The sequence below is a fragment of the Anomaloglossus baeobatrachus genome, chromosome 1 (genome assembly GCF_048569485.1).
Source record: "Anomaloglossus baeobatrachus isolate aAnoBae1 chromosome 1, aAnoBae1.hap1, whole genome shotgun sequence".
NCBI classification, from domain to species: domain Eukaryota; kingdom Metazoa; phylum Chordata; class Amphibia; order Anura; family Aromobatidae; genus Anomaloglossus; species Anomaloglossus baeobatrachus.
Window position 1 is genome coordinate 214,661,390 of NC_134353.1, and position 15,223 is coordinate 214,676,612.

The window sequence follows — 15,223 nt, forward strand, 5'->3', positions numbered from 1 at the left end:
GCAGTTCTGGGTGTATATCTAGAATCCTCCCTGGCTGTCTAGTTAGTATCTTACTTTTTCTAAAGATCTGTTTTTAAGTATTTCGAAAGATTGTTTATAAGATGCTAATGAGGGCTGTGATTAGTCACAAGGGCGTTAGTTCCCTTGCTAGTCGCTTAGTTTATCACGCCCCTGTAGGCATGATAACCTGTTTTACAATGCACCACATCATGGCAATGCGATACAAAGCTGTGCATGTGCAACGTGCATGATCTGGTTATACACAATACTCAGAAGTCGGGTGTATGAGTCCCTGCTTTAGAGAGGAGTAGTGCGCATTACCGGAAGTGTTCAGGGCTAATGTGTACAAAGCTGCATGCATGCTCTGCTTTATATTGCTTTGCCATGATGCTGGGCCTTGTAAAGCATGTTATCATGCCCATAGGGGTGTGATAACAAGCTAAGTGGGCCAGGCAACTAACACCCCTGTGACTAGTCCCAGTGTTTATTAGCATATCCTAAACGATCTTTAGAAATGCTTTTTCTAAAGATCTTTATGTATTGCTTGTAAATGCTAGGACAGTTAGGCAGGGATTAGTAATATGCACCCAGAACTGCTTGTGGTTCTGTGTGCACTTGGGACCTTCTTAATATAGACAAAAAGACTGACTGCACTCACCAAACTGACGTGTGAACAGGTGCATAACTGAACGTGACATTGTCATGTTCAGTTATGCACCTGTTCACACCTCAGTTTGGTGAGTGTAGTCAGTCTTTTTGTCTATATCAAGAGGGTCATACCTTCTGACCGTGCACCCCTCCCCCACTTGCCACAGGTAATCTTATCCTATATAGCAGGTTCCTACTTGGAGGTTTTTAACCCAGAGAGAGGCTTCAGCATAGTGTAGGTACCCAGTTACGAGATATGCCGTGACGTGGCAACTGGGCAGATATACAAATGGCCATTTATATATGACAAATATCTCATTATTCTTAGATTTTCCTTAGCAGTAATGCAGGTCCATGTTCACACATTCATGGTTTCCATACTTTAGCATTATCAGAGTGCAAACTGTCTTTTTTTGCACTTGGGACCTGACAGGTTCCCTTTAAGGATGTATCATAGGTTCTCAGTGGGATTGAGATCTGGGAAGTTTCCTGGTCATGGACCCAAAATGTCAATGTTTTGTTCACCAAGCCACTTAGTTATACATTTTTGTAGCCTAGCACTCCATCATGCTGGAAAAAAAGCATTGTTCATCACCAAATTGCTCCTGGATGGTAGGGATAAGTTGATCTTGGAGAATATTAAGACACCTTTTCCTTATTAATGGAAAAATTGTGAGTGCGCCGACTCCCTTGGAGGAAAAGCAGCCCCACACTTGCATGGTCTTAGGATGCATTGCTGTGACATGGCACTGGACTCATGGTAGCGCTCACCTTTTTATTCTCCGGACAAGCATTTTTCCAGATGTTCCAAACAGTCTGAAGAGGGCTTTATCACAGAAAATAATTCTGCAGAAAGCACGGAGATTGGACCGCAGGGGACTTGGGGTAAAGTTATTTTTTTTCTCCTGAAGCCCCCAGAATCTGATGTCCAGCATGTCAGAGCAACTTGCAGAAGTTTAAAAAAATAAGGGTCAAGACTGTAACTATTGAATCCTTACATAAACTTGATATATTTGTCAATAAAAGTTTTTAATAATTTTATAAAATGATTATAATGCTACTTCAGTAACCATAGAAACATCTGATTAAAGAGCTACAAAACACAGAAACAACAAACTTTGTGAAAACCAAAATTTTTGTCAGTCTCCTAACTTCTGCCATGGCTACAGATGGGCGCTCTCTACGGCTGGTCTCACGGCATTTTGTATATTCACTATCTAGTCTTTCGGTTGTTTTATGTTTTGAATCATATTTTTTTAAATACATTGGCATTAAGGCCGCTTTACACGCTGCGATATCATGACCAATATCGCTAGCGTGGGTACCCGCCCCCATCGGTTGTGCGACACGGGCAAATCGCTGCCCGTGTGCACAACATCGCGCGGACCCATCACACTACTTACCTGCCCTGCAACGTCGCTGTGAACGGCGAACCACCTCCTTTCTAAGGGGGCGGTTCGTTCAGCGTCACAGCGACGTCACAGCAGCATCACTGAACCACCGCCCAATAGAAGCGGAGGGGCGGAGATGAGCGGGACGAACATCCCACCCACCTCCTTCCTTCCGCATTGCGAGCGCGAGGCAGGAAAGGAGAGGTTCCTCGTTCCTGCGGTGTCACACGGAGCGATGTGTGCTGCCGCAGGAACGACAAACTACATCGTTACTGCAGCAGCAACGATATTCGAGAATGGACCCCCATGTCACGATGAGCGATTTTGCACGTTTTTGCGACGATGCAAAATCGCTCATAGGTGTCACACGCAACGACATCGCTAATGCGGCCGGATGTGCGTCACCAATTCCGTTACCCCAACGAGATCGCTTGAGCAATGTCGCAGCGTGTAAAGCGGCCTTTAGAAACAATTTGAAACCCAAAAACACACTAGAAACCACCGTGCCATTACTCACTAATCTAGGATATGTAACTCATTTTTGTATTTCCAGGTAATTTCATAGTATTCTCAAATAATATCGGATTTTTTTTTTTTCTCCCCAGGAACTCACCAGTGCTCTGATGCACGTGAAGCTTCACCTCTTCGTCCAGGTGTTCACACTCGTCTTCTTCCCAACAGCAATATGGTTTTTCCTTCAAGTGTTGGCACTGACGCCCATCAATGAATGGCTGTTAAAGGGGTATGTCTAACATTGTGCTGTGCAAAATTCTAAGCTGTTTTACAAATATTTAACATGATTTAACAAATATTGTCAAGAATTAAATTTATGACGTTGGTAACTATACTTATGTTCTTTACTTTGGTAACTATACTTATGTTCTTTACATAAACAAATTTAATCTGGGTAGACAAACTGTGCGATAGGGTCTTATCCGAGTAGTGAAATGGTATAACAGCGCGTTATGTGCTCATCCTGTGGGGTTGTGAGAGTCACAAGCGCTTAACAGGCATCAAAACGGTTGCAGCAGCCATACGATGAAGAGTTACAAAATCCATAAGTAAGGGAATACCGTATTTTTCGGACCATAAGACGCACTTTTTTCCCCCCAAATGTTGGGGGAAAGTAGGGGGTGCGTCTAATGGTCTGAATGTAGGGCTGCGGCCGGGAATGAGGGTGCTGCGGTGGAGCGGGTCATCAGCGGCACGAGCAGGCTGTAGCAGCGCCTGCCGTGACCACGTGGGCCCTCTCATTTCATATGCACGCCCATCCTCCCGCCCATCATCCCTCAGTGCTGGAGCCAGCGCTGACAGGTGGGCTGGATGATGGGCGGGGGGTGCGCGCATAATTAACAGCCGGCCGTGATCACCCTTGGCAACTACAGCCTGGAGTGATCATGTGCGGCTGTATTCACTGCTCCCCACGCATCATTATCAGCGCGGGGGGCAGTGAATCAGTACGGCATACTCACCGTTCCCTTGCAGCACCGCGATATCCTCCTGTCTGTGCAGGTCAGCTGATCTGTGTAGAGAGCGGTGAGCACAGTGATGTCATCATCGCTGTGCTCGCCGCTAGTCACGCAGGTCAGCTGACCGCCACAGACAGGAGGACGAGCGGTGCTGCAGGGAAGTGACCGGTGATGGCTCCACACAGATTAGCGGCGCTGCTGCCGCCACAGACAGGGGTGGGAGCGATGCTGCATGGAGCGAGGAAAGGTGAGTACAAACGTTTTTGGTTGTTTCTTTTTGTGTGATACAGGATACATGCCATATACCAGGATGAGGGCATATACAAGGATGGGGGTATTTATCAGGATGGGGCCATATAGCAGGATGGGGCCATATAGCAGGATGGATGGATGGATGGATGGGGGTGGGATGGATGGGAGTATATAGCAGGATGCATGGCAGTATATATCGGGATGGGGGCATATAGCAGGATGGGAGTATATAGCAGGATGCCAGTATATATCTGGATAAGGGCATATACCAGGATAGGCTACATATACAAGGCAGGAGGATCATTACCAGGATAGGGTGCCTTAGTAGAGAATTTGGGGACATTACCCCCATAAGTGTCAGCAGCAGATCCTTGCCCCACAACAGTGTGGCATGACCACATTTTTTGCTTAAAATTTTATTTTTTTATTTTCCTCCTCTAAAACCAGGGTGCGTCTTATGGTCCGGTGCGTCTTATGGTCTAAAAAATGTGGTAATCCTTGCTGCCGTTGAAGAAATGACAAAAGATGGAGTATTCCTGGATTGTGATGTAATGAGAACGCGTTTTGGAGTGTAGGCACTCCTTCTTCTTGAGGATAATCATTGTCCTGAAGGAGTGCCTATACTCTGAAATGCGTTGACAAATCACAATCCAGGGATACTCCAGCCTTTGTAATTTCTTCCACTGCAGCGTGGATTAACCCCTTTCTACTATTTTTTTTGTTCTTTATAAACACCTAGCATTGAGTTATCAGCCTTTTTAACCTTTTCCTGCTGCCAGTCTGTAGATATATGTCCTAGCTGCTGATGCCCCATGCACACAGGATGTATATCTACAATTCTAGCTTAAACAGCAGAATGCGCTGCACATAGCTCTGCCACTACTTACAACAGAGTTATGAAGGCTTAGCCTGACTTTCAGACAACAGGGAACTGAAGTGAACAGCTCCCTATCACAGAAAGTGCTAAACAATGCTCAGAGCAAGCACCAGGTCTAGCACCGAGACAAGAATGTAAGAAGCGTCCTTACTGACATCAGGGCCATTCAAGAGGGACATGTAGAGGGGCATGCTGGGAAAGAAACACACGTTACATAGGCATCATAGCCCCTTGTTGCAATGTGTCCATATCCCCTTAACGACCGAGGACGAACCGGTATGTCCCAAGTCATCAAGGGGTAATCACCTGCGGCTGCTGCGGTGAGTCGGTGGTGATTGCTGCACATGTCAGCTGATTTGAACAGCAGACATGTGTGTCTCGCAGGTGGATCCGCAGCAGGAAACGCGCGCTTACCCGCCTCCATCGGAAGCCCCGTGACGTGAACACGGGGAGACGATGCTTGCCATGGTAGCACAATGATATGATGACTCCTGTAGCTATCATGACTCACTTCCCGTAACAGGTGGCAGAGAAGCCGCTGTTACAAGAGATGAGCATTTCTGGTGATTTGAGCTGTGTAGCTGTGATCAACAGACATGTAAGAGCGATTAGACTGCTGATCCTTATAGCCCCTAGGGGGACTAGTAAAATAAAATAAAAAAAAAACAAAAACCAGTAAAAGTGCAAATTAAAAAGTTTTAAATTAAAATTCAATTAAATCAATCAAAAAAATCAAATTAAATTCACTCCATTGAAAATGAAAGGGTTTTTTTTTTTAAAAAAAAAAATATGCACACATTTGGTTTTGCCGCGTTCAGAAAAGACCAATCTATCAAAATATAAAATCAATTAATCTGATCGGTAAACGGAGAAGCGGCAAAAAAATTCCAAACGCCAAAATTACGTTTTTTGGTCAATGCAATAACAGGCGATCATTGGTGATCAGGTGAGGAGTACCACACAACTGTGTCTTGCCTATTGTCATGCATGGTGGTGGGAGTGTCATGGTTTGGAGCTTCATGAGTGCTGCCGGCAGTTCATTGAGGGAATAATGAATGCCAATATGTACTGTGACATACTGAAGCAAAGCATGATCCCCTCCTTTCAAAAACTGGGCCGCAGGGCAATATTCCAAACTAACTCCAAACACACCTGCAAGAGCACCACTGGCTTGCTAAAGAAACTGTAAAGATTCTGGACTGCCCAAGCATGTCTGCAGACCTAAGCCCTATTGAGCATCTGTGGGGCATCCTCAAACGGAAGGTGGAAGAGTGTAAGGTCTTTAACATCCACCAGCTCAGGGATGTCGTCATGGATGCGAAGGACAGGAGGACGGTTAGTGGTTATACTCAGCTGCCGGTCAAAGATGATGCTGTGCGGTATTCCAAAAAATATGGTTTATTTCAGTGCATTTTGACGCTGCCTCACTTCGATTGTGGTATTCTTTTTCTGATGAAGAAAAGATGCAGCTTTGAAAAACACCACAGCAACATCTTTGAGGAGAAGGAGCTGAACTGTCTCCATACACAATAGATGCCTGCTGAATTACATAGCCAGCATCTGTCTTCAACAATGGCAACAGGAGCTGAGCTCTGGTCGCTGCTGTCTATCTCTACCATTTGAATGAAGCAGTTTCATGTGTGTGTATATAAACATGCAACACCAATAGGTCACTATGTCAGCTAGTTCAGTCACAAATAATAAAAAAAAAAGAATAATTCATGGATGCCGTGTAAAAGGATGGGGGGAAAATAGCTTTGGATGAACTTTTAAATGGGTATTCTCATCTCCTACATTTCTGGCATATCCACAAAATAAGCGGTAAACATTTTGTTGAAGCAGATCCGACCAATGAGGCCTGCATCTGTGTGAAGATCAGGGTCCCCGACGTGCTCCGCTGTCAGAATTCCCATTAATTTGTATGGAAATTCACTGACGCAGCATGTGGCAGGGCGCTGTATTCTACACAGATTTGGGTCTCGTTGTTGGGACCTGCCTCTACTATGTATTTATTGCATATACCGAAATGTACGAGGTGGTGAATACCCTTGTAAAGATGATATCCCACCGTCAGATTTACCATCTGTCCTAAAGGAAAGTGGAAAGTGTCTAATCACTGGGGAAGGGGGGGTCGCTATTGGAACCCCAACAATGACTACAATGAAGGCCCTATTTCTTCTTACTGCACATCCAGACAGCGGAGGAGGATGCGCTCTTTGCCTCTCCATTCAGTAACCTTGTAAGGAAACAATCAAGCATTTTTTTTTTCTCTTAAAATGTAAAAAGGACAATAGCCGTTTAATACTAGACTATAATATTTCATACTACAGTATTCATCAAAAATCTTTTTATTCCCGGAATAAGAATGAGCACAGTGCCACAGCCGTTCTCCATAATTTGAGCGTATTCTTATGATATAAAATAGTTGTAGATTTAAAGGTTCATAAAAAAAAAATTGAAGTGGTTTGAGACTTGGGAGAGCGGAGAATGGATGTGCTTTAACTGAGCACGCAGAGTAAAATATTTAAAAGTCCTCGTATTGCCGATGTATCTGACTTATGCTAATTTCCTGTGGCTAGATGACGAGGAGGAAGGATTAAGATGTCAAGAGAAATTAAGCTAAACACATCAGCCAATCAGTTGCATTCATCACGCCGAGCGTGAAACCTTCTTATATTGAAATCGGATCGTCTCATGTTTGACACTGAGCTCTTCGTTAAGCGCTAATAAGTGTCCTTTATTCCCATTCCACTGCAGACATCCAGTCTTCCCTTCTGCTGTCCCCATGTCAAGAATACTTTCAAAATGGGCCCCTTATAATCATTTCAAGTGCTTAATGTGTTTCAGATTTTAAACTGGTTACTCCCTTAGGATTTAGTAGACTGGAGGAATATAGCAAGGGATCATGGAAAAGACTCAAACCTTCACTGAATTACAACTCTCAAAGAGCGAGAACGAAAGGGCCAGCTCCCAAAGACAATAGCGAAGGATGTACACGTACATTAAAGCATTCCGGTTCATTGATATTCTCCTCTATGGCCAGGCAGAAAGGCTAGATAAGCTGGGATCATGGAAACTGAACTTTGCTATTATACTTGTTATGTAAAACTTACTTACATTTCTGAAGTAGCTTAAAATTCACTAAAAGGTTTTCCCATCACATAAAATGACGCTATAGCGCTACCATATGCCATCACTTTATGACCAGTGGGAGTCTGATCTGAGTATGAATTGGTATACAGGTACCTTCCATCCTAATTTTCATGTCTCCCTGGCTGTGCAGGAACTGTAGCCAGCCCCATTCACTCACTTCATTGCATAGGCCAAAGGCAGGTATGCAGTATTAAAGGGATTGTCCCACAAAGTAAATTTTAATCAATAGATCATGTCATTATAATAATTCTACAATTTAATGTGTTAAAATAAATGTTCCTGTGCTGAGATAATCTTTTTAAATAGAAAAAATAGAAAAGTATGCCAGCTCACCGATGTCTCTCCACGGATCACAGTCCAAAATCCTCCCGGGACTCCACGCACGGAGATGGGAGAGCAACCCAGCACAACGGCAAAACAGATGACAAGGAACGCTCCAGCGAAGAAGGCTCCAAGGTAGCTATATATAAAACTTCACCTTTATTACACACACATATATATACACACACACACACACACACACACACACACACATTTTTTTTTTATATATATAATATTACACACACATACAAACATACAGTACGGACCAAAAGTTTGGACACATCTTCTCAATCAAAGAGTTTTCTTTATTTTCATGATTCTGAAAATTGTAAATCCACGTTGAAGGCATCAAAACTATGAATTAACACATGTGGAATGAAATACGTAACAAAAAAGTGTGAAACAACTGAAAATATGTCTTATATTCTTCAAAGTAGCCACCTTTTGTTTGATTACTGCTTTGCACACTCTTGGCATTCTCTTGATGAGCTTCAAGAGGTAGTCACCGGAAATGGTCTTCCAACAGTCTTCAAGGAGTTCCCAGAGATGCTTAGCACTTGTTGGCCCTTTTGCCTTCACCCTGCGGACCAGCTCACCCCAAACCATCTCGATTGGGTTCAGGTTTGGTGACTGTGGATGCCAGGTCATCTGGCGCAGCACCTCATCACTCTTCTTCTTAGTCAAATAGCCCTTACACAGCCTGTAGGTGTGTGTTGGGGTCTTTGTCCTGTTGAAAAATAAATGATGGTCCAACTAAATGCAAACCGGATGGAATAGCATGCCGCTGCAAGATGCTGTGGTAGCCATGCTGGGTCAGTATGCCCTCAATTTTGAATAAATCCCCAACAGTGTCACCAGCAAAGCACCCCCACACCATCACACCTCCTCCTCCTCCTCCATGCTTCACGGTTGGAACCAGGCATGTAGAGTCCATCCGTTCACCTTTTCTGCGTCGCACAAAGACACGGCGGTTGGATCCAAGGATCTCAAATTTGGACTCATCAGACCAAAGCACAGATTTCCACTGGTCTAATGGCCATTCCTTGTGTTCTTTAGCCCAAACAAGTCTCTTCTGCTTGTTGCCTGTCCTTAGCAGTGGTTTCCTAGCAGCTATTTTACCATGAAGGCCTGCTGCACAAAGTCTCATCTTAACAGTTGTTCTAGAGATGTGTCTGCTGCTAGACCTCTGTGTGGCATTGACCTGGTCTCTAATCTGTGCTGCTGTTAACCTGTAATTGCTGAGGCTGGTGACTCTGATAAACTTATCCTCTGCGGCAGAGGTGACTCTTGGTCTTCCTTTCCTGGGGCGGTCCTCATGTGAGCCAGTTTCTTTGTAGCGTTTGATGGTTTTTACCACTGCACTTGGGGACACTTTCAAAGTTTTCCCAATTTTTCAGACTGATTGACCTTCATTTCTTAAAGTAATAGTGGCCACTCGTTTTTCTTAAATTATCTGCTTTTTTCTTGCCATAATACAAATTCTACCAGTCTATTCAGTAGGACTATCAGCTGTGTATCCACCAGGGCACACCTGGGAAGTGAAAATCATTTCCGGTGACTACCTCTTGAAGCTCATCAAGAGAATGCCAAAAGTGTGCAAAGCAGTAATCAAAGCAAAAGGTGGCTACTTTGAAGAACCTAGAATATAAGACATATTTTCAGTTGTTTCACACTTTTTTGTTAAGTATTTCATTCCACATGTGTTAATTCATAGTTTAGATGCCTTCAATGTGAATCTACAATTTTCAGAGTCATGAAAATAAAGAAAACTCTGTGAATGAGAAGGTGTGTCCAAACCTTTGGTCTGTACTATACATATATATACACACACACACACATACACATACACACCCCCCTACTGTACCTTAGAGCCTTTCTTCACTGGAGCGTCCCTTTTCTACGGTCTTATAAATGTGCCCCTGCTATATGCTGTGTAATGGCCTGTCTAACTGTGCTGGGATGAAACAATATGGTCTTAACCTACCATAGGAAGTATACCGAGATTACAGCATGTGATTGTAGCTGCTGGATTCTATGAGGTAAAACCTATTTAAAAACACTTTTGAAAATGTTTTACCTCACATCAAGAAAAACTTTGTTCCCATGTCTTATCTATATATTTTCTCTTGCGTCCTCCAATGCCCAGGAGATGTGGTATGATCAGACCATGTCATAGAAGCACTTTTTCAGCCAAGCGCTATATTCTCTGAGCAAGCGGCTACCAGACATCTGTAGTGGCGACCTTTTAGAGAACAAAAGGATCACCAGTCCAAAATTGTACAGAACAAATCGTTTTAAGGTAATCTATCAATAGGATTAACCCTTCTAAGCCGTCTATAAGGGTATGTAGATCATAGTAAATTGAAAAAAAAATGATACTTTGATGTCTGCAATCTGATGTCTTATCTCAGAAAAATCCATGTTTTTCTTCCATGTAATGAGCAGTTAAGATCTATGGACCGGATACTGGTCTCCCTGAGAATCTGCCTCGAGAGCGAATTTTAAATGAGGGGTCGTTACCAGTGTGCGACATGTAATGACTGTCAGTCTTCTCTCCTGATCTATATGTCTCACACTGGTAATGTTCCCATTCATTGATTCTCAGGGAGATTTCTGTCTGGCCAATAGATCTTAATTTATAAATAAGCTATTAAAGTAAAATGTGGATTTCGCAAGAATAAGGCTCTGTGCCCACGTGTGCGTATTGCACTGCAGCTTAACTACATGCCCCCTGCGTCCCCAGCACAATATGAAGATTGCGCATAATCCATGTGCACGTTGCGTTTTAGAACGCAGTGATTTGCATGCTGCCAAATCGCTGCGTTCTAAAAAGCAGCATGTCACTTATTCCGTGTGCTTTGCATGCAGCCCCCGCTCTGTCTATGGTAGGGGCTGTATCCAGGGCGCATGAAATCGGCTTTTCACTGCATTCATTACGCAGTGTTTCTGCAGCGATTTGAAGCACACGTGTGCTGTTCAAATCGCTGCAGAAATTTCTGCAGGGACACAACGCAACGTGGGCACATAGCCTAAGTCATCGGATCGCAAATATCAAGGTATCGCTTTATTCATCTTCCTATGACCTGCATAGCAATATAGACGGCTTAGGAGGGCTGATCCTACTGACAGATGCTCTTTATCTCCCCCAAAAATTATTTGTTCTGGATTGATGATGTGTTATACTGTAGACTAAACCCTCCGATATTGGCAGGTTCGATTGGCGTTAGTCTGTGTTTGGGGGGCTTTTATTCTGTCATGAGTACTGTGAGACCTCCTTTGCGGTCATGCTGGAAACACAGCCATAAAGCTAGTTTCAAACTAAGTTTCAGACTGTTTTACGGTCTCAAAAGAGAAAGATGACAGCGTTCCTCCGGGTGAAAAAAATAAGTTGTTTTTTATTCCATCAGATGAGAAACATCGTCGTTTCGACCTGTGGTCTTTGTTTTCCTGTCTCTGTCAGAGGCTTTTGTCCGAAGCCCAGAAAAATGACTTAGATGGGACTTCGATGGAGTCTACAGCGCTGTTGTGTCTGGATGAAAAGATGGCCATCAGTGGGGAAAAAGGTTAAACTTCAACCAAAGCCCGCACTTTTGATCTCCATTTGCCTCATTCTATCCAATGACTACATTGGGGTTTCGTTTTAAAAGGGTAGTCCCACAAACAAGTACATTTTAATCAATAGATCTTTGAATAATAATGATTTTCACAATTGGATGTGTTTATAAACAATTGTTCCTGTGCTGAGATAATGTTATATATGTGTCCCTGCTATGTACTGTGTAATGGCTGTGTCTGACCGTACAGGGACATGGTCTGATCATACCATGTCTCCTGAGCCGGGGAGGTTGTAAGAGCGTATTAAGACAATTACAGCATGGAATCACAGCTAATTCTTTTTGTGAGGTAAAACATTTCCTCAACTGTTTTTAAAATAGTTTTACCTCAAAGAATAATTTCTGATCCCATGTCTGTACATCTTTTACTTCCTCCTCTGCCCAGGAGCTATGGCATAATCAGACCATGTCCCTGTTCGGTCAGACACAACCATTACACAGCACATAGCAGGGACACATATAAGATTATCTCAGCACAGGAACATTTTTTTTTTTTTAACATCCAATGGTAGAAATTATTATTGTTCCAAGGTCTATTGATTAAAATCAATATTGTTTGTCCAGGAAAATCCCTTTAATGTCTTGTTTCTTGGCTTCAGATGGAAGTCCCCAACAGAACTCTAGATAAATGGTCTCTCTAAAGGGTGCTTTACACGCTGCGACATCGCTAACGATATATCGTCGGGGTCACGGTGGTTGTGCCGCACATCCGGCGTCGTTAGCGACATCGCAGCGTGTGACAGCTAGGAGCGACTATCAACGATCGCAAAAATGTCAATGATCGTTGACACATCGCTCCTTTTCATAATATCGTTGGTGGTGCATGCCGCTGGTTGTTAGTCGTTCCTACGGCAGCACACATGGCTGTGTGTGACACCGCAGGAATGACGAACATCTCCTTACCTGCGTCCACCGGCAATGAGGAAGGAAGGAGGTGGGCGTCATGTTCCAGACGCTCATCTCCGCCCCTCCTCTGCTATTGGGTGGCCGCTTAGTGACGCCGCTGTGTCGCTGAACGCACCTCCCCCTTGAAGGAGGGATGGTTCGGCGGTCACAGTGACGTCGCTGACCAGGTATGTGAATGTGACACTGCCGTAGCGATATTGTTCGCTACGGCAGCGATCACCACATGTCGCATGAACGACGGGGGCGGGTGCTATCGCTAGCGATGTCGCAGCGTGTAAAGCACCCTTTAGGCTCTGGGACTCGTATGGTCCACAGTTAGTTTGTAGGTACTCAGGGCTGAGCTCTAATACTAGGCACAGCCACTACTAAAAGTACAGAGCTGCAGAAGAAAATAAATCTATAGCTTTAAAATCTAAGAAATAAGAATACTTAAGAAAATTGCTGATCAGGGTAGTTACTATGTGGGGTGAGGTGTTCTGGGATAGAGGTAGCAGGGCGGCTATCTTGTAAAAACCCTATTCTCAGATTCTAGAGCCAGCTATTAGTCTTCATATAGCTGTGACTGTTGCCATAGATTTCCCGACTTGAATTTATTATATCCTCCATAAGTTTGTCTTTCTGCATATCTCTAGTGGTGCTTAACAATCAAGAGCCCCACACATGAAAGTGATATTCCACTGGTAGCCCGCTTTACAGTCACAGAATGAAAATCTAGTATTTCTGCATAATTTTAAGATGGAAAACAAAAGAAGGCAAGTCTGAAAGGTTAAGGCGCACTGCTGAAAAACAAAAATCTGATTTACTCCAAACTGAATCTGCACAAAATCTTTATTGCATCACTCGTGTAATACATCATCAAAATTAAATTTTGGATTCTACATCTACGCCTACCAGCACATGACTGTACAATAGATCATTTTTCAACTCTTTTTGTATTACCAGGGTTTGCAATGCAGTCTCCCTTAGCACAAATGATTATGAACGCTGTTCAATTTCTCCCTAAGGGAGCTATATATTCAATGCTGTTTAGGTAGAAGCGAGAATAGGGATTGTGGTCAGCACAATTAGCAATTACTCTCATACTCAGGGGCTCTTTTGTGTATTGGTTGCAAGAAGAATAAGAAATTGATCATTTACAGCAATTAAGGAAAATATCTTTTTATTTTGTTTCCTTTGTAAAGTAGGAAATCTGGCAATCATGATGGTCGGGTAGATTTCCACAGGGACCAATGTATTGGCAGAGGGCAGAACTATTACCAAATTGCAAGTAAATACATTCAGTCTTCGGTGCTTGTCATGTGTCGCAATCGGGAAAGCATTTTCTATAGAAAATGAAGACCCAGGACAGTGACAAAATTGTATATACAAGTGCATCTCAATAAATTAGAATATAATCAAAAAGTAATTTTTTTTCATTACTTCAATACAAAAAGGGAAACACATATTATTTAGTGTCATTACACACAGAGTGATCTATATCGTGTTTATTTTTAAGGTCGATGATTATGGCTTACAGCCAATGAAAACCCAAAAGTCATTATCTCAGAAAATTAGAATAATTATCACAAAACACCTGCAAAGGCTTCTTAAGTATTTAAAATGGTCCCTTAGTCTGGTTCAGTAGGCTACACAATCATGGGAAAGACTGCTGACTTGACAAATGTCCAGAAGGCAGTCATTGACACACTCTCCACAAGGAGGGTAAGCCACAAAACGTCATTGCTAAAGAAGCTGGCTGTTCAGAGTGCTGTATCCAAGCATATTGATGGAAAGTTGAGTGGAAGGAAAAAGTGTGGTAGAAGAAGGTGCCCAAGCAACCGGGAAACCCCAAGCGTGATAAGATTAAGAAAAGGCCATTCAAAAATTTGGGGGAGATTCACAAGGAGTGGACTGCTGCTGGAGTCAGTGCTTCAAGAGCCACCACACACAGACATATCCAGGACATGGGCTACAAGTGTCACATTCCTTGTGTCAAGCCACCCATGACCAATAGACAACGCCAGAAGCATCTAACCTGGGCCAAGGATAAAAAGAACTGGACTGTTGCTGATATTCTAATTTATTGAGATGCCCTTGTACTATTCACTGGAAAGTGACTTTGTCCTTCTGTTTGTGCTTTTAAAACAGCAACTTTAAAGTTAAAAATATTACAAATATTTTTTTTTTTTTTTTATGGACGCCTTGTCCGCATGACATTTTTTTTTAAACTAAGCGCAGACACTTGCTGCACCCTTGGTGTGGCCAAATATTCAAGGGCACCTTCCACCTACTTGTTTTCCCACTTTTGCCCTCATTTATTTTGATTAACAGCTTTGGCTTTATAGAGTCAGAGAAAGGTGACGATAAAGGGAAAACAAGTAGGAGGGAAGATGTACTTAAATGTTTGGCCACGGCATGATGTACCGAGTACTTGTGCTTGGTTTGAACAGTCACTCTGTACTGACAGTCCCTTTAAAGTGTAAGGCCATGGTATCTTGCAAAAAAAAAAAAAAGAATTTTTTTTTTTCTTCCTCCAGGTGTCCACTCAAATACACAATAACTGCTTTGATTATTTTATTTATTATTTTTTTTTTGCTGTTTCCTCCTTTCTGG

The 15,223-nt window shown here is 43.0% G+C and overlaps 1 protein-coding gene across 1 annotated transcript in view; it reads left to right on the forward strand.

The window, feature by feature from the left end:
* The window catches only part of SLC10A7 (solute carrier family 10 member 7), a 304,073-nt gene that overhangs the window by 50,112 nt on the left and 238,738 nt on the right, over positions 1-15,223 (forward strand). The window contains exon 3 of the mRNA XM_075335657.1: positions 2,645-2,781. Within this exon, the coding sequence (XP_075191772.1) occupies positions 2,645-2,781 (137 nt within the window). The remainder of the gene's footprint in view (positions 1-2,644; positions 2,782-15,223) is intronic.